Here is a 26,916-nt window from a genome sequence, read left to right on the forward strand (position 1 = left end):
TTTAATAATCAGTCTTCTGCTATTTGGAGCTCTTACACAGCTTTTCTTAGTCAGCCTTTGTCTTCATTTCTCTGAACACTGTAGCATCAGTTGAAAACTTTGTCGCCTGTCTTCTCCTTACTTTTATAGTTCATGTAAAAAAGTCCAGTGAATTCCACATTGAATAGCCACCATTCCACAGGGTGGCTATCAATATTCCATTGATAGCTACCCTGTACTATAAAACAATGTCCTTTTCTCTTGGGTGTTTCTCTTTTACATTTATCCACTTGCTTTCTGTGCTGTTCCAGATACATATCTTTAAGAGCCTTTAGTGATACATCTTATGAAATTGTTTTGAAGTACAAGTGGACTGTGTCATTTGAATATCCTTTCCTGGATGCTTCCAAGTCAAAAAATACCAACATATTTCTAAGGCATGATTTCCCTTTGGAGAGACAGTGTTGTGTTTTCAATTTACTTCATTCCAAGTTAAAACAGCCTGGAAGCATAGCATCCTAACAATATTTGCCAAGTGTTGTATAACATCCTTTTGTTCACCAGGAACAAAGAGAAGGGCTTCCAGGGTCTGATGTTGATGTTGAAGATCTGAGGAATTACACAGATTCTTTCCTGAGTTTAAATGTCTTTTATTACAGTTCATTTGAATATAATGGGCAATTTATTTCTTCCATGATGCAGTTGTGCCTTCCCGTTATTTCTTCTTACACTGTTGTGTGGTTCTTATATGCTAAGGCCTGTTGTATAGCATTGAAAGCTGACAGAAGTATTTCAAGCCCATTTGATATGCAATGAAACACTAAAGCTGAGGCCCATAAAAAATGTGTCACTGAACCCTGGAGTCCTGCTTTGTAAACTTTGAAAGTACTTGCAAGGAAAATATGCCTGCTAAGTGCAATGGTGATACCAGTTTGTACTAATCTCTGGTATATACTGTTCTGTTTTGAGTGGTATTTTTAAAATATATTTTATATACAATAAAAGCATAGTGTACATGTGGTACTGTTTATAATATTTTGTTTTAACTTTTGACAACATGTCTGTTTTTTTTTCTTGTAGCTTGAAATCTTGACAAATTTAGCAAATGAAGCTAACATATCAACTTTGCTTCGAGAATTTCAGGTTTGTGCAAAAGTGTATTCTTTTTATACTTATGATCTCTATTTCCATTGTTGGATATTTCTCTTAGGCTTAAATTTTTCAAGTGTAAGTATTTTCGAGGATGAAATGTTGCAAAAATGGAAATTAAACCATCTCATACCATAACAAATAAGGGAGCTATTTGTACATGGAAAGGAGTTCAAATATTTTGTTTCTCACTCTCCTTCCAGCTACCAAAAAATAAGAAAGCGATGAGAAAAAGTCAATCATTCCATATTCTTAAACACAAATTCCAGCAACTTAACTGACCCTGTAAGTCACTGTATGACAGGGTCTTAATTTTAGCTGTATTTGGCCATTAGCATTTGTTGCCAAACCTCATTTTCATAAGTCATTTGATGAAATAATATTTATTGTCTCCAATATCTTATCAGCAAGATCTTCTGCCTATATTGTGAAACAGTGTCAGTCCTTTCTTTCATCTTTGCTTGTGACATCTATTTGCATTGCTTCAGTTCTCTGGCTGGATTTCTGTGAAAAGTACTGGTTCTCAGGCAGGTAGGTTGCTCATAGTTTCACAGATGCTCCTAGTTAAATGAACTGAAACCCCTCTGAAGAGAGAGCTCATCAACTCCTCCAACCTTGCACACAAACTAATGGCTGTTTTTGGGTAATTGCCCCCTGCCCCAAGCTTTCTTGAAATCAGAGGTTTGCATGGCCATGGGTGACCAAAACTTGCAAGAAAATGTCTTCTAAAGGTGACCATGATGTGAAAAATTGTAGCTTCCCTCATGTACAATGTAGCTTTCAAAGTTTAATTTATTATACAGTATGTCTGCCTCATGAGAATAATATGGTAAGTCTTTGATGGACAAGAGTTACATATTGACTAACAGAAATGCTGTTTCTTTAGACTTATGTGAAAAGCCAAGATAAGCAGTTTGCTGCAGCCACGATTCAGGCCATAGGCAGATGCGCCACCAACATCACCGAAGTGACCGACACGTGCCTTAACGGCCTTGTCTGTTTGCTGTCCAACAGGGATGGTAAGCTCAAGTTCTCCTTGTTTTGTGGGTAGCTGATAGCATGAAACATTTTCTGAGAGAGAACTGCACAAAGCTTCAGATCACGTCAAGAAACCAGAGCTGGCTCCTGTAAGAATTTGGATGACACAAATGGATTAAAGTCCTGCACTTCCCAAGGCTCTGATGTTCACTGAGCAGTTACTTCCTCTTCTGTTAGAGAAACGAATTCTTTGTGGCCCCCATTTTGAGGTTTACCTGCTTTTTCTTAAAATACTGTGATTATTAAAGCCTGCTGTTTTGACTATCATAAGTACCAATAGTTACTTACGAGTTAAGTTGCATCAAAGCAGTTAGCCTGTAGAGGGTGCTGAAAGCTTGGATTTTTTTTTTTTTGTAGTGCATCAATGCCTAACTGAAAATACATATTGAATAGTTCTAGGATAAATGGCCCCAAATTTGGCTTGATTTTGTACCCTAGCCTTCTGTTATTTTTGGATAGCAAAACAAAATTTCAAATCACTGAAGACCATAACAAGAAGCAGATAAAGTCAAATAGGGTATAGCAGCACAGTAAGTCAATACCTAGTATATTCTTATTAGTTACCAATGAATATGGCAGGTTCTTATTTTATAAGAAGTCAGTAATATGTGTTAATAAATAATGTCAGGAAGGAGCAAAATTTTGGAGTGTCCTGGAGTAGTTCAAATACTTCAAAGAACTTAGCTGACATTGTTCTTGGCTTTGAAAAGCAGCATTAGTGCCTCTCTGTATCTCCTCAATGTATTTTTCATGGTAATCCTGAGAAGGCCTTTATTAGGGACATTATTTTTGCAGCACATATTTGGCCAGTGACCCACTAATACACATAGAGCTTTCTCTTATTTCTTTTATGAACTGAGTTGTCGTTCTCAACCACCTCATCTTGTGTCAGAAATTTTAGAGTGGCCTCTGTGTATAGCTTCGTATTTTTAATATATGCAACTTTCATTTCTTAGTGCTGTAAATCTTATTTCTGTTTAAGCCTTTCTAATTATCAACTGTGTTTAAAATATCTCCCCATATCATGTTGCAAAGCCATGTCTGCACAGTACACGTTCTTGTATTATATTCAGCAACAACCACAGTAAAACTACAAGATTCAATGGTTCTTGATTTTGCCTGATTCTTCTAGCAATCTTCCCATGAGTAGGCTTCCTTAACATGTATAAATTCCCAAATTTCTTCTGTTTTAAATGAAATAATAAAACTGTCACTTCAGAATACAGATTTTGTTACTTAACAATCCTTTCTGTTTTCTTGCTTTTTGTTTTGCTAAGAAGGAACCAAGATAAGCAGAAGAAGGGTCTTTTCTTTAATCATAGATTATCGATTTAATATTTGCTTCAGAGTGATTCAATATGTATATATATGTATATATTTTTATATACACATATACACATGTGCATGTATACAAAGGTCTGTCCCAACAAAATTAGTTCTCATGTCTGTTTCTAAGTAGTTGTCTAGCAAATAAAATTATCTTCTTGTGCTTACTGTTCTGAAAGACTGCAAAGGATATATTGAGGATCTTTTAAACCTGGCAGCTGGCAAATTGCTTTACCATAGCTGCAGTGTCTTTATTCCTTCTTTCAAGGAGGGAATAGAATGGCATAATTTACATGGTACCTTTCCCCAGGTGGCAGGAAATTACCAACAGTCACAGCTTACTGAACATAAGAGTTTTGGCATGGTAAGGGAATAAAAAAGAGATTTAGCATAGTATAGGAGAATAGCATTAAGAGTCTTGGTCATCTTGCTTTCCCCCAACTTCTACTGTTAAAGTGTGCAAGCAATCTGTTTGTTCTGCTGCTTCTTTTGTGGTCATTTGAAGCCTGGAAGTAGTCCTGTTGCTTTCTGTAGCATGAAGCACAAGCTGCTAGGTCCAGCAGGTTTTGAGGTCTGTGATACCAGAGTCAGCTGTGCTTTCTCTATACTGTTTTCTTATTTTGAAGGATTCATTTGAGTGCAGAAAAGAGGTGCTACGACTAAATCTACCAAATCAAAATAGAATCCTGAGGAGCAAGCTTGTGGGAAAAGTGCCTTCTGATTCCACGTGCTTGTTCTATAACTCTAGATACAACCCAAAAGTTAAGATATCCTGGCTATATCTGGCACAAGAGCTTTACTGTTAATCATTTTGCAAATCTGGGTGATGAGAGGCAGGGCATTGTTCCAGAACAATCTAGAACTGCTCTTGAAATTTTCTTTGCATGCTTTTCAGTGACTTAAAGTCAGATCTTCCCCCCTCAGGAAAGCTCTGGTATGTGGGAAGAATATCTGACAACATTTGAACTACAGAAGCACATCAGAAACTAGAAATTTCAGTGATGAGACACCTTAGCAAATGATTATCACAAGCTGAACTTGACTGACTCCTGAAGAGACTGTTTTTGTGAAGCCACGTTGAGGGCTGAGAATTATTTTCCTTCCTCATCTGCCGAAGGAAGGACAAAAAGAAAAGTTATTTTCTTTCTCTAGTGTGACATTTGGCATTTGACTGATGCATTTCCTTTAAGCAGTTTTATTGGTAGTTTCAACTCACTGCTGGCCTCACTGTGACATAAAAGTCATTTCAGATGTTAGAGACAGATGGGATTATAGGAGGTCTCTTGTCTGACTGTACTGCATACACTAGGAATCCTGCAGGTTTTTCTTAGTTGGGTGACTTCTATTTTCTTTTGAAAGTTGCAGATTGAATGTAAGCACAATTGGAGAATGTATAGCTAAAACATTTTCTGCCCTATATAAAACCTCAAGTCATAAAATTACTGGAACTGTTAATACATATGTTAATTAGTACACATCTCTTCTAGTTACTGTTAGAATGACATAAAAGAAGAGCAGCTTGTAGCATCCATTTTATATGTGTTGCTAGGGCTTCCAAGATTTGTTACTTGTGTTACAGGGATGGAAAAGTTAACAAGGTAAAAGCTTAAACTTGAGCTATTTCTGAAAAGCAGACAGTTAGGTCTGTCTGGGTAATTAGCTCTAGTGATTGCCTTTTCGTGTTTTAACCCTTACAGCGTTGTTAGTAACCCTAAAAACAGAATGTTTTGGGTTAGATGGGACCTTTAAACTTCATGTAGTCCAACCTCCATGGGCAGGGATACGTTGCACAGAACAAGTGGCTCAAAACTCCATCTAACCTGACTTTGAATGTTTTTGGGGAAGGAGCATCCACCCAAATGGCATCCTGTTCAAAAACAGTGGATGCAGTTTTGCTGCTTTTAGAAGAAGTGGTTATACAAACTGTAGATTGTGGATAAATTAGTCTTCACTTGCGTGTTTTAGTTGCTGCAAGGGTAGGTTAATGTAAGTGAAAGAAAAATTGATGCAACGTTAATGATTTCAAATGTTGTATTTCAGAATTCACCTTTTGAATGTTCTCTGGTAATATACTCCATGCTGAGATGATTTTCTGAGGTTCTGTTAAAATGCAGCCAAATTCCCAATTATGGAAAAAGTCTTTAATTTGGTTATACAGTTTACTGTCTGCTGTGTTGTTAATTTTTTTGCATGCATCGTTATTTGACAAAATAGAACAGTGTAAAGCTGAGTGTATTTTAAGTTTTTGAGAAGTTGCCAGGCTCCACGGTCTTCAGAGATTGTCCTACTTAGTCAATTCCACATCACTTCAAAATTTTTAGAAGAAACTGAGATTTTTACTACGACTTGAAAATTGAAACTGTTGGTACCCCATGTATTCTTCTTTATTGATAAAGGAATTCCAGTTCAGATTATCTGTGATTTTCAGCCTTTATTTTAAGAGTTTAATTTACTTTTTATAGTCTTTTAGATACAATTTATTGTTTCAAAATTCTTGTGTTCATTGCTTTGTATGGACTTCTTATTTGATAATTCTGGTAGGAGTTACATTTTAAAATTTTCTTACTATACATTCAGAATGTCAGTTTTATCTCTCCTTCCAGTATTTTGCTGAAGTTTGTTATGGTTTTGAACCTAAATGTTTCTCTTTAATTTCCTGCTCATTTTTGATATCCTTTGTGTGCACAAAGCAAGCCTCACAAAGTATGGGGTTTTGTAACTGTGCTATCAGTTGCTATTCTGATACAAATGCATTTTGATTTTGTTTGTTCTTTTTTTCCCAGTATCTAGACTTGTGTAAAAAAACCCATACCAATTTGCAATTGTTTACAATTTTAATTAACAGTTTGTTAAAAATTCTGGGTTATTTTCTTTAAATTTGCTCCCAAAGATAGTATTAAAGTAGTTCCTCCATCTCACCTACTGCAGTTGATATTACCATAATTGGTTTTACATTGTCAACAAGTGTTTTTAATTATGACTTCATGTCCACTCATTTTTTTGGGTTCAGGTTTTCTTTAACTGTTCAGTGTATCACAAAATACTGAATGATGAAAGTTGCCATTCCAGTGTTCGCCACTATAAATATTCCAGATTGCAATTTTCAAGTTTCAAGAATTGGCTTCCTATTTTAATATCTGGCAAAATACAGTGTAAATTAAATTGATCTGTAGGATTGTGCAAGACCTTGAGATGTTAACCTTGCTTCAAGAAATTAGTCTAGAAAACTAATTAGTCTAGAAAACTAATGACAAATGTCATGTCAAGTAAAAGATGACACAAAAGGCTACAAGCCAAAATCTAAGCATTTCAGAGGCATATGGCATAAGATATGCTCAGAGCTCTTGGAAAGCTTTTCTCCATAAAGAAGTTTGTTTCCTCAAAAAAGAATAAAGAAAACAACAAGAAAACCCCACAGCCCCTCATAATTTAGACATCTCTTCCCCATTCTGTTCTGTTGAAACTTGAGCATGTTGAAACTTCAGCTTGATTCCTGCAGGGTCCATGTGTCAGATTAACTCAGACAGAAGTGCAGGAATACCTCTGTTTAACAAATGGTCGTTTGGCTTCTTCATCTTTCTTTACATGAGTTTACTCTTGCACAGAAGCTTGCCTCTGCTCATGTGGGGTGTTTTCAGCTTCAAAAATTGTACATTTCATACAAGTTGATCAGGCTGTGAATGTTACTTGCAGTAATTAAGCACTCCAGTGCATGACTTTGGCATGAATCTTACAACAGCTTGCTATTTAGAGGCTTCATTTGAATGTACTAGAGACTAGGTTACAGACCTGTTTAGACGCAGAAACATTCTTTGCATTTAGAAAAAATGCAAAGGAGATGTTTAGATACTACTCTAGCGTATGAATGAGCTGTTATTTTTAATGCAAGCATTTTTATTCTCATTGCAGACTGCAAATTACTTTTGAATATGCATAATTTTAATGAAAATCAGACTTTTTTTACACTGTTCCTCGATTTTGTAGGAAAAATAAGAATTGCAGCTTCACTAAAAAGCAATTTCATACAAGTAGGTGCTAGGTTGGTATTTTTACATTTAGAATATCTAAATGTGTGTCCTGTTCTTGCTGATTGCAACTTGATTCAGGAAGTTGAGCTTACATTACTTAGTAGAACAGTTTACCACTTTTTACCAAATTAATATAATTCAGTTCTGCAAAGCATATTTGGAAAGCTTTTACATCTTTTACAATCAATTATTTATGGCTTTTTCTTTTGCATCAATGCTTTTAAAATTAATAATTTGTTTTGTCTAAAACAGAAATCGTAGTTGCTGAAAGTGTTGTTGTCATTAAGAAACTGCTGCAAACCCAGCCAGCACACCATGGTGAAATTATTAAGCATATGGCCAAACTCTTGGATAACATTACAGTGAGTATTTGTTCACATTCTCTTATTTGCCTTGTCAACTGATAATGAGACTTTTATCTCCTTCGAATTCATGCCGTAAATAGAAGTAGGTATATTAGAGAAATGCAAAATACTTTTTTATTTTTCAATGCAAAATATAATTGTTCATAATCTTAATGGAAAGGAAGTAGAAACTATCAGATAGCTCCAATTTGTGCCTTAGGTCTGGGAAGCTATTTTAAAGAGATCCGTGGAAATGTTGAGTATTGCTAGTTCTGTTACTTGAGGATGAATAGCAGGTTTAGAATGCAGAGTGGGTAAATTGAAATGAAAATAAGCAGTTAACTTAAGGGCTATTAGTCAGTTGCCTTCCAGATTTGGAGTGGAGTTTGAAAGTTTTATTTTGAACCTTTTCCCCAAATTACCTTCCATGGTATCAGACATGCTGCTGTGTGTTGCAGTGTCTTGAAGTTGCATTTTTATTTTCTGGGTGTTTGAGATTCTGTGGTCTTTAACATTAAAATCTGAATTATTCCCTATTATCTGTCTTTAGATTTAATTGACCTTTAGGTATGCAAATGTTTAGTTCCATAATTCTCCTCACAGGCCCAGCAATTGATAAAACATTTAGTTATCTCTCCTAAATTAGAGTATAGCGATGGTGTCCAATAGCTATCTATTATATCTTAAACCCAAGATGTTAGATTTTGGTCTGTCAACAACTATTTTTCTGTTTAATTTCATAAAATTACACATTTTTTCATAGTTTCTAAATCAGTGAACCTTCATTTCTCCATAGTTGAATTCAGCAAAGTTTGAAGAATTAAAAGAAAAAGAGAACATGGTATTCTTGGTTCATACTTACTGAAAAATCAAATAAATCTTAGGTGACTGTGAGCTGATGATCACGTTGTAACTGATATAAAGAAAATAAATTCTACTGAATTGCTCATACCAAAATAAGATACATTGCTAATTACATATCAAAATAACTAATACTTCAATATAATGATTACCTGTATTTTCAGAACATTTGTGTAATATTTTGATGGATTATTATAATCTCAAAAATAATGTTCTGACACTTAACCAAATTAGTTTGACATCTTATTTTTACATACTCTACAAGAGAAAATAGTTACTTTTCTAAATATTCTGTTTAAAACTTAGAAGAGTTTTGTAGCTATTTCATACAATTAATACTTTCAAGTAAATACTCTAAGTTTTGTGGGAAAGAAAATACTTTTTAAAGTCAAATAAGGGGGTCGGGGAAAAGACATGCTGTCCTTAAACGACTTCAACGTTCTCAGGTTTTCCAGTATTGTTCAGAATATCAGAAAATGTTAAGTAGTAGAGAAGAACAATCTGTGGGATAGAGCAGTCATTGGAATAAAGTAAAAGTCAAAATCTGATTCTGAATGATGGCTTTTATTCAAGAATAAAGAGCTGGTGGTCAAGAATTACAGTCATGTAGTCATGAACCTACAAGCAGGTGTAGGTTCTCCGAGGTGATTGTTTTACATCTTTCTATGACATTTTTAAATTATAACATCAAGATACATACCTTTCCTGGTATGCTCAAGACTTTGAATTAAAGAATACTTTTGGAAGAAGTTCATATGTATAATTTGAACGATGTAGCATTTTTTCTGACTGTCACTAGTATGTCTGAAAATGAATGTATTCCTTCACAGAATGATTTAGGTTGGGAGTGACGTGTAAAGATAATCTAGTCCAAACCCTCCACTCCTTACTTCTGTAAAGAATAAGTGTATAGATTTCAGAATGAATATTTAATTACTGGGAATGTTGGCGTGAGATGTCAATACTTAGCATAGTATTTCTGGAGTTTCTGACATCTGCACTTGTACTATAAACACTGATCTTACTACGACAACAGTGTTGACATAACACAGTTGCTTTGTGTTTTGTCTGTTATAAGACAGAGACACAGATCAAAGATTCTTGACCATTATTACACCAACAAACAATGACAAACAAATGTACATACTTACCTTGTACAGGGCTTTTGGCATTTTGGTTGGTTTTTTTTTCCCCTTGGCCTTTTTTCAGCTGTTGTAAAGTATTAGGATTGAAATGCCGAGGACCTACCCTATAGCTCTATACAGGAGTATACCACTGTTTTAAAAGGATTCCTGCATTTGGATGTAGGAAAAGCAGCCAAATGTGGGCACGAATGGACTTGAAACTGAGGGCTGGGGGAATGTGAGAAAAGTTCTTTGTAGCTCCTTAGAGTTGAAATTAATTTAATACACAGATGACAGCATGAAGAGGAAGTTCTTAACAGAAGTAAATACTATTAAATTGAAAAGCCCTTAAGGAAAAAAGGAACATTTTGATTGTTCTGTCCATGATTTAGTTTAAGTCAAGGGTAAACAGCCACTAAAATATGCAAAATTGGTGTAAATTTTGCACCGGTGGAATAGATTTTTGGGTTTCTGACTGATTTTTTCTCATTGATAAAGTTGCTAATTTTGCTTGTGCTAGCCTGAGATTGTGATTGGCAATGTTGAGATGCCTAAAAATGTTTCACAGCAATGTTTTTTTCAGGTCATTTACTTTAATGAAATATACTTGCTCTTGTTTTCATCTTCTTCATCCACAAAAGCCATTTAGAAAGGTGTGGGATGTAGAATATTTAGAAGATAACAATTTTGCCTTGTAAAATAATTAAAAACTAAATAAAAAGAAGTAAGTATTAATACCATATATTTAAAAAAACCCAGTAATACCAACTATAAGAAATATCAGGAAGTTCACTTAAAAATACTGAACTCCTGTAGAACACTGACTCTAATTTATGATAAAAACAAGGTCTGTTTCCATTTGTCCTTTGATTGATTATTTTTTACATATCTGGAAATAGTGGTTGTTTTTGTTCTTTTGTGTGTTTTCATTTGTACCTTAAACTTTTATCCCAGGTGTATCCAGGCAAAGATCTATGAGATCTATTTTGTGTGTGATACTTGCTGAGTGCTTTAACATCTACATAGTACAGCTTTATCTAGATAAAAGAAAAGCTAGCTATGTTCCAGCTCCTTTCCTCACACCCTTCAGAAGCTGTAATGGAGAAACACATGTCTGATGCTGCCCTGAAGACATTTAACAAGAGAATAATTGGATCTTTTTAAACTTCCATTTTTAAAAGTCATAAAAACATTTCCATTTAGCTGTCAATGTGTTAATAATGTTGTCATGTTTTACAACTGATGGATTTGCTAAGCTGTGGGCCAGAGATTGGAGTAGTGCTCATTTGTGTTAGATAGGCACTCTGAGGTAGGCTTAAATAGTTTTGTGTGTACAGCTTTTAGAGTGACAGAAGTTTAAAAAATATTTTTATGGGAAAGTGCCATTTAAAGAAGAATGAGTTCAAAACCTGTCTTATGGGTTTCATCTCCAGCAGCTACAAAATCTGATGTTTAGGGAAAGGGTTTTAAAGACAAGAGAAGTTCATTGTGGTGCATCTCCAGTATATCTTCTCATCCGATTAATGGAAGTTTCTGTTTACTGTCCACATCATCATGCTTACTAATCTAAAACATCTAATTTCTCCTCATATTCCTTATCTCTGGTCAACTATTCCCTCTTTTTTTCGCCTTTCCCTGATGTGTGGGTTTTAAAGTGGGGTGACCAGAAGTGTACACAGTAGTCAGGTATGCTGGAGAAATGTTTTGCAATGACATAGTTATACTGCTTGTTTAGTGTTTTTTATCTCACTTTTCTGGTGTTGCCTGCCTTTTGACTTATGGAGAACACTGACATAACTCTACAACTCTCTGAATCATGATTCCAAGATGTATTTTTCCTTAAAAATACCGTAGAGTCCATCAGTACGTGTAGAATATGTTTTTGTGTCCCATTCCTAATGTTTCAAGACCAATAGTCTCCAAATTTGTCTCTGCTTTTCTCTTTTTAGAAAAGTAATTCATTATGGTACATTGTATCCAGTAAGGACTGCTCTGGGTGATGGGAATCTTGACTTCCTGTGTGATTTTTCTCTTGCAATACTACTAATGGTAAAATGGTAAAATCAGTACTACTAAGGCAGGGTTTTTTTTCTTTTGATAGCTGGTGAATTCTTACATTATTGTTTTGCATTACTGACTTATTCCTAGTTCCTTCTAGAATATGAGCAAGAATATGAAACAAGTCTGAAGGGTTCTCTAATCTAGATATGGGGAGGAATACTTCTTAATAGGATAAGGCATTGCAAATATAGAACAAAAATAGGTAGTGGCATGTTTTCAAGAGCTTAGTATTTAAGGAAAATCTTGTCACTCATAGACGCAATTAAGTGCTATTATTTACTATTTTGGATTTGGATTCCTATTACAAGAGCAGTGGACTCACAGTTTTTAACACTGCTCTGTCCATTGGTAACAAACTTGACTTCCTAGTCCTACATAAATACTGTTTGTAGCTATATTTCTGATATGGCTTCACAGAACAGGCAGCATGCTTTCTTTAATTTAGTTCTCCTTTCTTGCAGTGTTGGAAGGGTATCACAAATTATGCATCCATGTCTTTGTATGTATCTCAGTTCTGCAAGCTTCAGATTCTTGCTACGTTCTTCTACCTAAGATACACTTTAATACGGCATTTTAAAACCTTTGTAGTAGTAATGATTTAACAAACAGTTCTCATAATTTGACAATTTTTTTTTACTGGCTCTGTTATCTATGTGGTTGTTTAGAATTTGAGAGCAATATGTGGCCTCTGGGACATTGTGTCCAGGGACACTGAATTTGGAGCAAATATTCGGCTTGAATAAAACACCGGTTTTAAAAAATCTGTACACTGTGTAAGAGGTGCAGTCACCAGTAAAAATTCTGTTTTAGAGGAATTTTATATGTAGAGGTTCAAAAAATAGATTAGTCCTTGAAGGTCTACCATTTGAAAACAAAAAATGAATACTTCATTTTGCTTCTGCTCTTTCCTGTGTACCTTTTATTCTTGCTGTCATTTTGACATTTCAGATCAACTTTATTCCTCTTTCCATTTCTGATTCCAAGTAAAATTTTAATAAATTGCTAGCTATGCAAATTTTCTTCTGGATGCAGAAAATTACACCTCATTTGGAATTTGAGTATCTCTCATTTTGTGACATATGTGAATAACCAGAGCTGGTGATTTTAAGTTGTACTTTACCCTTGTGTTTTGTGTGAATATACTGAGAGCTGTACTAGTTTTCAATAGATTTTCAATTGTGCTGCTTAGAGCAATATGTAAAGTCTTTATAATATCTTTCTGTAATTGTTGTAAGTAACCAGAGTCTTGTTTTGTGGAGGGGGGTGTCTGGCTGGTTTTTCGTTTTTCTTTTTTAACCATTTATTTATTTTCCTTGAGACAGGTAATGGGTTGAAATGGCAATAGAAACTGCCTCCTGGTACTAAAGGCTTACAAAGTGCACTTAACCACTAGCTTGGGCCATATGGAATAAAACATCAGGCAAAGTAATTTACAATGCTGTTTGCCTTTGAGGATAATGCAGAGCAGGGCTGAATAATGAAAGTATTATTTCCTGCATTTTTGTCAGTTCAAGGTCCCTACTTAAGCTATACTGGAAAAGGCAGTGAAGGTCTAGAAGGGGCTTCGTTTCTTGTTTGCTGTTTTGAGTGCCCTGTAAACAACAGCTGCAGGATCATGCACTTGATATTACATGGCTGAGAACTGGAAGACTTAAACAGGGAAAAAGAAGTCTGAAAATATTGTGTGATTTTGACCCCAAATGAATCCAGTGACACAGAAACATTGGGTTCATCAGTTCGACATACACTTTTCATTAAAATGGCTTCTGCTCAGGGTTTGATTCAAAAAGTCTCTAATTGGTATTGATTCTTGTGGCACAAAATTGTATGTAATATATTTGCAGTATTTACGTAGTAAGCTAACCACCTGGTTAAAAGGCAGAATCTCACAAGAAATTTCTGACTTCCATTGTCGCTATTTTAAATGAGGCTATGCTTATTTAGCTTTGTGAAACTAGTTTATTACCCTAATAATTTAATTTTACAGACTAGGAAAAAAAACCTTGAAGAGTAAAACACTGTGCTTAAATGCACACTATTTAAATATATTTAAATACATTTCATTTTGGTTTTAGTGTAGTCCTGGACTTGACTAGGAAAAGTACAATAATGATATTTGCATGTCATTATTAATGCTATTACTGAAATGGGGTTGCTCTCTGAGCTATTTTTGCTTTATAAGAAGTCAACAGTATGAAGAGGAATGTTTCTGATAGGCTGCTGCCCAAACTATGGTACTTGGTGATCTCTTGCAGAATTTTAGTATTTTAACAAGTCTGTAATGAAATATTTTAGAAGAATAAATCTAGCATAACTGAAATCTGAAGTTGCCTATATATTCTTATTTAGAGGTATCTATCTGTACAGTAGGCAACTTGAACTGCTCCAATACTGGAAAATCTAATGTACCACTCAATTACTATTCTTTAGCCCAATTTAAAATAATAGATTGGGTGTGAGGTCTTAATGCAGTGTAACCTTTGGAACATTAGAAATAACCTCTTTCCCTTTTGAAATCAGAGTACAGTAATAGCATCAGTCTTACCATTTTGCAGACGAACATACTCTGACTGTGTTTAAAGTTTTTATATGTAGCAGTTGTTCAGTAGCTAGTTCATCTCTCTCATACTGTAAATTCTAAGGCTATTCAATTTTTCTGTCAATGCACATAAAAGAATTCATCTGTATCTTGATCAGTATTTACATATATCTATGTTGGTTAAATCACTGTGTTATATCACTCTCAATATATTATGTTGCCTCTATCATAATTTTTTCCCCATAATCAGAACTGGCCTTTATCTCTTACAGGACTCTTTGTTGTTGTTGTTGGACTCTGTATTCTGTTTATATATGATGTGCTTTTTTCTTTCAGTGGAGACAGTCCTCTGTTTTCCCCATGACATGCCTCTTTATATTTTTGTTGGCATATATATTTGCAACCACATCAAGTTCAGAGGCAAATATTGTCAAGTTGACTTTATTCTGAGTTGTTTCCAAACTTTTTGGAGCACATTTAATTATTAAAAATTCTTGTTAACATGATTAGTATTTCCTTAGTAGGCTTAGTGGGCCATTTTACCCTTTTAGAATATACTTTCATAAGTAGTACTTTCAAATGTCATGAGATTACTGAGTAAGATACTTAGTAGATGGTTCCCATTGTAATTCTGAGAAATAGATATTCATATATTAGTAACAGACATGCTAGAAAAGTAATTAAACCATATATAAAAGTTACTAAGAATTAATGCTTTGAGAACCACAGTGCTGCCATTCTAAAGCATGTATATCCTGTGAATCTTACCCAAGGCAAAACTCACCCTGCCATTAGTGTAAGCTTATTAATAAAGATCACTGTGCAGTGTAAGGACTGTATTAGTATGAGTGGTTTTGATCCTTTCAAAAGAACCAATAAAATTAGCTGCAATTGCAGTGGAAACTTTACTTTTTTCTAAATTATGGTCAGTTTTTGATAGACTAGAACAGTTATGCTTTTCCCTTGACATTCCAACATTTGTTGAACAAGAGTGTGTACAGAATGTTAGAGCAGCACAGTCTGGAGTGTATAGACACTCTACATACTATACATATATTATACATACTTCTGAACTTTGTTATTGCATTCTTTCTTCCTTCTGCTCAAGGAAGGAGAAAAATATTTTCAGGGATGTATGTAAGACAAGATGCAATTTTTAACTTGACCACCAGGTAATGTAGGCTAGGTCACCTTTTACAAGAGTATGTGCATATTATTTAATTTAAATCTTAACTGCCTCTAGCTAAACTGCATGGAGTATGAGCTTCTGTTTCCTTCTGTGCTTTTCCATTTTGCCTCCCCTCTCCATTTTTGGCAATGCTGGGCTTCTGAACTCAGCTTCATATTCTGGGAGTTCATCTAAAAGCTGCTACTACCAGTTATTTCAGTGATACTATTGAGTAGCTCCAAAATGGTAAGACCTATGTGAACTTTTTGGTCTAAGTGTTTCAGTTAAGATGGAAGATTCCATTCAGAACTTGTAAATTGCAATTTTGAACTTCAGTCACACCAATATTCTGAGTTCAATTGGTCTTGGACATTTGCAAAAATACAAATGTTATTGTCATAAAATTACGAATTAATATGAAGGAGAGCTAGAAACAGTCTTAAAGAAATCCATATGCTACTAAAGTAGATACGTAGAATTTGAGAAAGCTGTATTGTTGGAAACCATTTCTGAATGAATATAGTAAAAAAAAAAAAAAGCTCTGTTTTGTTTCAACATGGTGTTTACCATAACCAGGTGGCAGGAATTCACAACCACATCTTGAAGGCTTGGACTGTGATCCCAGATCTCATCAGCTTGTAGTGTGAACATCAACAAGTCACTTCTGTTTGCCTCTATATCATCAACCTGTAATGCATGGGGTTTGGGTCAGAATCAGCACCTTACATTTGTATGGATATTCAATCTGCCACCGTGGCTGTATTTAACTACACACTGCATTTCTTGCATGGCAATTGTCTTTAAATAATATTTTGCTTAACTTGTTATTGAACACAGGCACATACAAGTATGCAAGTAGTCTTTGTGACTGTGTTAACTTGGAGTGCTCTGTGTTTTCTCAGGTTCCAGTGGCCAGAGCCAGCATTCTCTGGCTCATTGGCGAGTACTGCGAGCGGGTTCCAAAGATTGCGCCCGACGTTCTGAGAAAGACAGCCAAGAGCTTCACCAACGAGGACGACCTTGTAAAGCTGCAGATCTTAAATCTGGGTGCAAAACTCTATTTAACAAATTCAAAACAGGTGAGCCTAAACTCAGTGTTGCACATATGTAGAGTTTTGGCAGATTTTGTACAGTCTGTATAGTTCAGTAATGATTTCTTCTCTATAAGTAACCAAGCCTAGTCCATGTTACTCTGTGAAGAAAAGCTGAACATATGTTTTCAAGAAATGTAACAGACTAAATCTAACTATGAGTCTTTAAGTGTGTCCTGGATCATGAATGTGAATGTATTGATGGGGCAAACTCTTTGTTGCATCTGTCTTTGGGAAATTGTGACATTTTTACGTCACATAGATAGGGAAGATCTGTAAATTGTGTTAGTAGTACTAGGTAGGAGATTTTGCTGATAGGATTTAATGTTTTCTCAAACCAAAACCAGAACTTGCAAGAAAATACTGTCATTTTGAACAAGAAGATGCTCATTTTTTTGTTCAGGATATCTAGAAGGAGATGCCAGTAATAGGCCTTGTTTTGTCTTTCCATCAGTGCTCGTTTTAAAGATAGTAACTGCTTTCCCTTTTTTGTTTTACTTGGTTAGTTTGATTTAGTTTTTCCTATTTCCTTTTACATTGGAGAGTGGGTGAGTTTTAATATCTCTAGTAGTAAAAATAATCTAAAAATGCAAGATAACACAAAGAGGTGAACTCCAAGCAGCTGAAAACAATAGCTATGAGAAGTGCCAAGTGCCTCACTCCTTTAACTGACAGCACTGTGAACCCCACCACTCATTATGGAATATAGCATTTTGACAATAATTTTCCACTGTAATTCAAATTATTGCTGTAAAAGATTGTAAAATCACAGGAGTTTTTCCCCAAATGTAGAAGAGATACATTGTCTGATACATACACTTTCCTGGGCTGCTAGACCTCCCTGTTTTACAACAGTTTGCACAGCACAGGATCTTACACCTCTGCAGCTGTGACGTCTTATTGTTCCTTGATAGTTATATGCAACTACAGACATGATCTGTCTTAGACTTTTTTTTGAAGGGCATGTGGGAGATAAACTGTCTTGCCATGTATTCAGATAGGAGTGAATGCTTTGCTTATATAGTCTAAAATGGGACAGTAATAAAAGGTGACTTCTCTCTGGCAGTGCTCATCTTAAAAGAAAATGCTGACTGAGATAAGGAAAGATTTGGTTTGACCATGTAAACCATCTACTTTTAGCCCATTATACTTACTGGTTTTCCATGTAGTTTTCAGATTTTTGCACATAAATTCTTCCACGTCATATTTGGTCAAAAACCGATTGCATACAAGGAGATGATGACTTCTGTGATGCATTTTTTTGCTATTTCACATCTTAATACATTTTAAATCATCATTTAAAGTGCTGCATAACCTTTCATTCAAACATGGTAATGATGATAAGTAGAAGAAACTGTCTCCTGAGATGCCTACTAAATGATGAATTTAATCAAAGGATGTTTTCCTCTTGTAATTTTAAGGTTGTGGAAAAATAAGTTATTATCTCAAGTGGTCAAGGTATTCACATAAAATTTCTAACAATGTATGTTTGGTGACTTGGCTTGATTCAAAGTTCTTTCAAACTAGAATACCATGTGTTTCCTGTTAGAGGCTGGCAACACTCTTCCTACATTATTATTTCCAGTACTCTTCTTTACTCACTCGATATTAAAATTACTTGCTGGAATTATTTCAGTTCTTAAAATGTCCAGCCATTTTTCAGTTGATTTTTTAAAATTTAATGTCAAATCTTGTAGATTTGATTGCCCAATTGTTGGTCTGTCCACCTCTCTTCAATCCCACATTTTCTGTCTTCATATCATATCCCATGATAGAGTAATTTTATGAGTAATTCATCAGTTTCATCCAAAGTTAATGGAGTTGTGAAAACCTCAAAGATAAAATTTTACTTTATTGAAAAGTGATGGTAGAATGGCAAAGAGACACTCAGTGCTGACCAAATATATGAAAAGAGCTCTTTCACCAGGTGAGGGAAAGGTAGGTTGAACTCATCTGTTAAGCTTTGTTTGGAGAAAAGCACAAAGATCTGGATAAAATAAGACTTGCTTATTTTATTCTCTTTGTCTAAATATATTATTTTATTTGCTTGTCGTGTCCTTAAGTATATGGTGAAACACTTAGTGAAGCACATTCACAGGAATGATTTTTAACATTCAGGATTTCTACCAAAATTTAAAGTATACTTAAAATCCTGAGATCACTTCATGGGCTTTCAAAGGCTGTTTATAATTTAAGGAAGTTTCAGATTCAGTTATATCTGGATAGGTATGTAATAAAAGGAGTCTTCTCTCTGGTTGACTGTATTATTTGGTAAACTTGCTTTGTTTTATCAAACACTTAGAGTCATAAAAACTTGAGTGTGCTAGGTAGCTGTCTAAATGGAGCTCATATAAGAGAAATATGTCATATAGTTGCCTAAGATGTTTCTTGTATATAGCATAAAGAATAAAGAGATTTTGATGGGTTTCTGTTGTCTACTATGGTTGGACTCCCACCAGAAGAAGTCCCAAGTAGTTGTAGGGTATAAATAGATATGTCAGTCATGGTTTAGCACAATACCCTTATCTTGTGTGTCTAAATAATCACGGTCCTGAAAGCTAATGATATCTAGAAGTGGATAGATAACTGTTTCTCTCTCATTGTAGAGCCTTATCTGTTGGTGAAACCTGTATTGTAAAGTTTTCAAGTGAGGATACATCAAAAAATTAATTGCTGCTAATATAGGATAGGCATTAAATCCTTAAATAGAACTATTGTCACTAGAAAATTCCAGAAATGTTGCTGGAGAATGATTGATTGAATTCTAGAAATACCTAAACCTAACCCTTCTAGCCAAAACAAAATGTACAAAAAATAAGAATGAGTTCAGCAGTATGGGGATAAAAGAAATTATATTATGCTTATATAATGTGCATGTCCAAATACCAGGAAATATTGGCATATCATAATAAATATATTAAATCGCAGATCAGAATATTTTGTCACTATTCTGTGAAGCAGTCATGGTGTGCAGAATGTGTCGTGTTTGACCAAAGCAATGCGCTTTCTGAAATGATTTTCAGCTTCTTTTAAAAACTCCTTTGTTGGAGAAACTTACATCCATTTTCATTAATTTATTTTTTGTTTTTAATTAAAAATAATTGTGTCTGTTAGCTGCCTCCATGTAGAAAAGGTCTTCTGCTTGTTTGATTGCTTCACCATACGAAAAATAAAATAAATTACGTTTCCCCGCTCTTTCCATGGAAACTATAGTATATATGATAATTGCAAAGAGACTTCTTGCAGACACAGAACATTCTTGCTTGTAAATTTGATGTGTGTTTATCTGTGTTGAACAATATGAAAATGATATCTTAGAGGACAGAACAGGGAGGAGGGAAAAGGAGAGGATCACAGAGAAAATGATCCCATTAAAGGAAATGCAATCTTTCAGGACCAACTCTTTAGCTGTCTAATTCGTCTTTATGTCAGTCCATCAACATTCACTGAAAAAATGTCCACTGTGACAAGGCCTTCAACTTTTCCCGTCCCTGTAGCAATTCACAAGTTAAGATCATTGTGTTTTATATTCTATTCTCCTGAGCTTCCTGCCATGACAGCAAGGAGTTTTGTCTCTTTTTGCAGTGGAGAAGTGATGGCAAAGGCTGCAGGAGGTATCCCTCATTTAGTTTAATTCATGCTACCTGGGAACCCTCCCTTCCAATTCCATTTAGATTGAACAGTGTAAGTCCTGCATGAGTGCAGATTATGTAGGCTCAGTCTGATGCAGTTGTTTAAAATTTTATACCCTCATACAGAATTAGCTGCCAATAAACTGTGAAATACATATGGGAAAGTTTTGCCTTTCCCAGAGCTAAGACAGTACCTCAAGGAAAAAAGTGTCTTTTCACAGAGCCATTCTTGGGTATTAGGGAGAAAAAAGAAACAAAAAATATTTCATTGACAATTATTATTCTGATGCATAATGACTATGACAATGTTTGGTACCATAGGTTATTTTTGAAATGCTTGCATATGTTGCATTGATGGGGTTTAAATTAGAACCATTTTCTGTTTAATGTGTATCTCAGTTACAGGAGTTAATCAGTGTTCTGAAAAAACATTTTTATTTCTCTAGAAAAAAGCTTCAACTTGCATCCTCAAGTTGGAAATTATTAATCTGAACTTTTTTTTTTTAGCAAATGGCATATACAAAAATGGTCTGATTTTTTTGGACATATTTTTCTGCTGATATGATGGAAACTGTGTTATTGTCATAGCAATAGCATGATAAACAGTATATATATGGAAGGTTGTTTCTTTGTATAAAGCAGATAAATCTCTTGTGATGATACATTTCTAACCCTGTGTTATGCATGCTCTCTGAGCTGAAGTGTGAAAATTTACTTCCTTAGGATGGTATATAATTTCTGCTCTTTTTCCTGTTTGGTTGTATATAGAGGAAGTGGCATACACGTTTCAAATATATCTAGTGGATTCCAGTCTATTCAGCCCTGTTGTTATGATTACATTATTTCTATTTTCTATGTCTCATTCCTTTCTTATATTATTTTCTTAGTTTAAAAAATTATCTGAATTATTAAAATTATTTAAGAAGTAGTAATATTCTCAAACATCAACTTAGAAAGCTGTTATTATGCTGTAAAAACCTGTGATAGTATAAGTTGCTCTCTTACATAAATAAATAAATGACCGATATTACTGAAGGCTTTAAGCTTCAAGAAAAAAATGGAAGAAGTCTTTTATCCTGGTTTTTAGAGGGCATCAGCAGCTTGCTTTTATGAAAAAGTAACAGCTAAATGCACTGCAAATAATTTGCAGTAATCCAGTTCAGTGATTCATGTGTCTGCTTTAATGGGTCATAATTCAGGATAAAGTAACTGAGTGCAGTCAGAGTGCAGACACTGCTTATGCCAGGGACAGTATCTCTTCATAAAACACACCTCAGCAGAAGCAGTTTGCCAGCCCCCTAATACCCTCTGATGTTTTGATGTCCTGCATATTTTTCCGATTAAGTTTTGAGTGCCATGTTTTTAGTTGTATTTCCACATTCATTATCCTCACGTAGACCCTTCAGCGGGTTTGCCATATATGATTATTTTTTTAATGATGCCTTTCTTTCCACTTCAGCAGTTTAATAATCTAGCACATGGCTGCTTCTCAGTACTCAGCATTCACCTCCCCAATACAGAAGAGGACATGTGCTTTGGCTGCAGAATTCCATTTGCAGCTTTAGAAATGCATATTCCCTGTGGAGCAACATTTGTTTGACATAACCATTCATTTTTATTACCTCTTTAAATATGTTTATCCAGAGTTATCAATAATCATAAATAACTTGTATTCTGTTCTTGTCCTGTTTTTTTCCACAGACAAAATTGCTTACCCAGTATGTATTAAATCTCGGCAAGTATGATCAAAGCTACGACATCAGAGACCGTACAAGATTTATTAGGCAGCTTATTGTTCCGAATGAGAAGAGTGGAGCTTTAAGCAAATATGCCAAAAAAATTTTTCTGGCACAGAAACCTGCCCCATTGCTTGAGTCTCCTTTTAAAGGTATAACTGCCAAAATCATTTGGTAAATGTTCATTGTGTAAAGGAATGTGGCAGCTTATTCTATTTCAAAATACTCTCACAAATTGTGTCACTTAGCAAATAGAAAAGATTAATATGCAAGGATGCTCGGTCTGCTTACTTGCTTTTCAGCAGGCAAGGTGCACAGTGCATTTCTCTAATGATAAACCCTGGCAAACCAATCCATTTCTATTCATGCGGATTTTAAATTTTATTTAAATAACAGAAGGTATGTCTTTTGAGGAAAACTATTCTTCAATTTAGGAAAATAGCTCTAGGATTTTATCTGGACTTTATTAGAATATTGTTAATGTGAATATTGCAAATGTTATATGAACCTGAAATAAATTGAATCTCTGTAGATATTTTTTTCTCCAAAATATAGTTTTCCCTCTGCATTTTGCCTTTTGTTTTACAAGTAAGATCTTCTATCTGTCTTCTCAAATTAAAAGGTTATCAGGCTGTCTAAATTAAAAATGCTGTTACTTGCAACAATTTGCATTTTAATTTTCATATGTACTTAGGTCTAGTTTTGAAGCTTTAAAAGGAGCTCCATTTTGAAGAAAAAACTATTAAAATTCTGGATGTGTTTGTGCCAAGACATGTATATGGATTGTTTAACTGTGCTGTCATTCTTAATATTCACAGTAAAGTAATTTTTAGAGAAGCTACATTTCAGAGCAACACCTCTAAACACACTGACTGATTAGCTTTTTTATTGACCATTATGGGGGAGATTATTGTAATCTATGGACTGAAATCAGTTTTTTGACCTATGAAGAGCTTCCTAGTTTATATTTATTCCATGACATTTGAGGTAATACAATGGCAATTACCTTTAGCCCTGATTAAGATTGCTCCTTGTGGCAGAGCTCACAGCGTTTGTGTATTTCTTCCCTCCCCACTGCTTTTTTTAATAGATCGGGATCATTTCCAGCTTGGCACCTTGTCCCACACCCTGAACAGCCGAGCCACGGGGTACCTGGAGCTGTCCGAGTGGCCGGAGGTGGCACCTGACCCCTCCGTCCGGAACGTGGACGTGGCCGAGGCGGTACGTCAGCATCACTCAGGGGGACTGCTGGGGTCACAGCACAGAGTGTCACCCCAAACCCACGAGTATTTAAATCTGTGGGCTGTGTTGAAAACCATTGGTGCATGGGAATGTCCCTGTCGCGCATTTTACCTTAGAAATTAAGCATCTGGAAACTTGGGTAATGCTAGTCCTTTCCAAAAGTGGATAAGCTGTGGGCCACTTGTGCTTCATTTGTAGAGTAAGAAGGCTTTTTTCACCTCTGTCTCTCACTTCTGATTTCATATCTTTAATCTCTGCTCTGCTGCAGTATGTTAACTGAGTGTAGCTGGGCTACCAAAATCAGAAATGAAGAGATTGGTTTGTGAAAAATCCAAGGCTAACTGAAAAAAAATCAAAAACCCAAACCAAACAAAAAACCCCCTAAACAAACAAAAAACCAAAACCAAACCAACAAACAAAACACAAGAGGGAAAAGGTAATGCAAACAACAAAAAGCAGCTCCAGTGAATGAGATTATGTATGTTTTGAAGTGTCAAGTTTGAAAGAGAGAAAGAGTTCACATTTCAGATAATCTGGAGAGAATTAGGAAAGTTTGTGATAGGAAAATGTCTTCTGTAAGTGCTCTAGTCGTGTGTTGACATGTTGGGCTCATCACCTACTAGTAATAGCTTTTTATTACTGTAGTGTAAACTCTGAGGCACAGTTGTGTTTTAGTACCAGAGTTGTGATTCATGTGTCAGGTACCAGAGTCCTACTGGAATGCCAGTGAAAGCTGTTGAACAGTAGCTGAAATGTCAATGTGTTGGTATTGAGTGTGCTGATGGTGCACCTGGAGGCATGGTATTGTAACAGATACAGACAGAAAAGCATGCAGCCCTGGTAATGACCCAACTTCCTCAGTAAATCATAGATGAATTGACCTGCTTATGAGGTGCTATACACAGAAAGAGCAAGAAAATTCAAAAACTTACAGAAGCCAGTGGACAGTAATCTGGAGGAACGAACATTTCTCCTTAGTACTGTAATGTGTCTACCATCTTATATACATTTCAGGAAAAGTGATATTTGTGTACAAACTTCTGAAAGCTTTTATGGGAAGAATTTTAGATAATCAGCTCAAACAGAGAATTATAAATGATAGGGTTAGTGTGAAAGAATGTGTGAAGGAGTTTTCAACCATATGACCAAAAAAAAAACCCCATCAAAGCAAACAAGAAGATCCTTCAGCCATGCTGGGCTTTTTTTTTTGCAAGTATTTTCTTTGAAGGGTATCTTGTTTTCATTAATTTTGTGACTTCCCTAATACTGTGTATTAGGCTTACATAACATATTTGAGTAAAGCTGAGTTAAGCTGCAATCCATATGCAAGTTGTCATTTATATCCAAAAAAATATTGGCTTTTTAAGCTTTGGCAGCTTTTGGTGTTTGAGAGGAAGTCAGTGTGTCTCCAGCATTGTTTAGCCTTCCAGGTCATTGTTAGAGCCTATTTCAAAACTTAAGTCTTATTCCAGATGAGATCAGTCAATGAGGCAGACCTGTATCACACTGTGGATTGAGTTGTCTGCCAGTTTGTTTTTTGCTCCTGTACTGAATCTTAACACTGCTTCTCTAGTAGCATAGAGGTATATGGAAAGGAAAAAAAGTCTGGGGGAAATACTGCCTCATTTTGGCATTCTCTTGGTGGTAAAAAATTACTTTTATTTGGAGAATTGCAATGGAAGTGAAACATAATTTGTCTGTGGCTACCTAGAGTGTCCACATCTGTTTTCCACTTAAGTCTAGCGATGATAAAGGTGGTGACTAGCCCTGTGTAATCTCCATTCTAGTCATAGTCAGCTGAATCTAGAAATAAAACTCTCAGACTTCAGGTTCTTTTGGCATAGATAAATTTATTTGTTATTACTGATGCTTTTAATCTACCTTACTAAATCTTTTTCTGGACTAAATAATAGACATCTCTCACCTTTTATAGGTATGTACCAAACTTCTAGTTCTCCTAATTGTGTAAAGTCAGAGAAGTTTAATAGCTTCTCTTGACTTGCTTAGATGATTTATTTAGCAACAGCTTAATACCATACTCTGAGTGTTTTTATTCAATGTATTGTGTGTATATTTTTGTGTTGCTAGTTGCAAAAGTGAACTTAAATTGAAATTTATTTTCAGGCAAAGGAATGGACTGGAATTCTAGGCAAGCCAAAGAAGGAGAAACCTACTGAGAAGTTCTACTCTGAATCAGAAGAGGAGGAAGATGAGTCTGCCAGTACCAGTTCATCAGGTAAGTGCTTGGAAAGCAACTTGTATTTTCACTGCCTGGAAGACTGTATCTTCAGAACTGTCTGGTACATACAAAAAAAGAAAATTGCAAACAAGGAGAGAGCTGTGTAGAAAGTCAATAAATTGGGGGAAAATTTACATTTACTATGTTAAGTAAGTTAACCTTTGATTTGTTTCCTAGGTAAAAAAAGCTGGCACGCCATTTTTATCTCCTTGGAGTCTAGTATGAGTAAGGAGAATCTGTAACTCCAGTTAAAACTGGAAGCACATAGCTGTTTGCAGGAGAAGTGCCCAGATGCTTGGTTGTCAGGAACCTTAAGTCTTAATTGTCTTTTGGAATTTGGTGGTGGTGAAGAATTATTTTGATAGCATGTGCTGCTGTGGTGATAAATGGCCTGATTTGTTTAATTGTGTAGTCTTTCATGAGATTTATTCAGCAAATTGTGTTACAGTATTTCTCTGAAGTTCTGCATAATGTTTTCTGTTTATTATAATGGGATATTGATGAAGAGGGTAATAGCTGCCAATCAAGTTCAGTAAGCAGAGGTATTTTTAACTGTTCTCCTATTTATTGTCAGATGGGCAGTTCCCCAAGACAGCCATTTCAGAAGATGTTAGTGTATTTCAGATGTACTAAACATAATTCTCCTAGGTCCAGACCTTGGACACAGGAAATGTTTAGCATTAGAGACTTGAAAGAATTATCATCATCTAGTTGAATGGAAGAGGGACATCTTAAAATACAAACATGGAGCTGCAGCCTTCCAGTTCCTAAACTGAGGAAATATGCAGAAATGCTTAAGAATTGTACCACTGAAATCACTGATTTCTGAAGTAATAGAAGCATATACTCACTTCAGATATTTGACTATTTGGTAACTATATGATTAATTAGGGGATTAATAATTTGTTTAAATCAGTGATTCAATCATAGTCACTATGGCTATTTAAGAACAGATTATCTAATTAAGCAACTGTTTGAGAAGATAATTTTGCAGTTAAATGAATGTAAAGACTAGAAAATTTGAGGTCATCTTCAGTTCCTAATAAGGTTATGTAACTTCGAAGAATCCACATGTGATTAATTTATTATTCAAATTTCTAATTTGAAAAAGTATAATCCTGTAAGCTGAAGAGGACAGGGTTTTGACTAACAAAATGTTGTAGATATAAGGGGAAGGTAATTCCCTTGCCTGCTTTTGGCACAGGGTAAATAATACAGGCTAAATAAAGCTTGCAACTGGGTCTTAAAATACTTAACCATTGTTTAATTTAAAACAAAATCGGATTCTAAAATACTAATTATTTAAGATATTTAGATCAAAATTGTAAGGGTTGTTTTCATTTCAGGGAGTGAGTCTGA

The 26,916-nt window shown here is 35.1% G+C and overlaps 1 protein-coding gene across 2 annotated transcripts in view; it reads left to right on the forward strand.

Annotated features, from left to right (window-relative positions):
* Positions 1-26,916, forward strand: part of AP3B1 (adaptor related protein complex 3 subunit beta 1) — a 153,409-nt gene that overhangs the window by 61,825 nt on the left and 64,668 nt on the right. For both annotated transcript variants that reach the window (XM_063422023.1, XM_063422024.1), the window contains exons 12-19: positions 1,060-1,122; positions 2,015-2,147; positions 7,773-7,882; positions 16,520-16,696; positions 22,042-22,228; positions 23,167-23,297; positions 25,443-25,554; positions 26,904-26,916. The exon at positions 26,904-26,916 is cut by the window's right edge and continues 144 nt beyond it. In XM_063422023.1, coding sequence (XP_063278093.1) covers positions 1,060-1,122; positions 2,015-2,147; positions 7,773-7,882; positions 16,520-16,696; positions 22,042-22,228; positions 23,167-23,297; positions 25,443-25,554; positions 26,904-26,916 — 926 coding nt within the window. The remainder of the gene's footprint in view (positions 1-1,059; positions 1,123-2,014; positions 2,148-7,772; positions 7,883-16,519; positions 16,697-22,041; positions 22,229-23,166; positions 23,298-25,442; positions 25,555-26,903) is intronic.

This window comes from Prinia subflava, chromosome Z (assembly GCF_021018805.1).
Source record: "Prinia subflava isolate CZ2003 ecotype Zambia chromosome Z, Cam_Psub_1.2, whole genome shotgun sequence".
Lineage (NCBI taxonomy): Eukaryota > Metazoa > Chordata > Aves > Passeriformes > Cisticolidae > Prinia > Prinia subflava.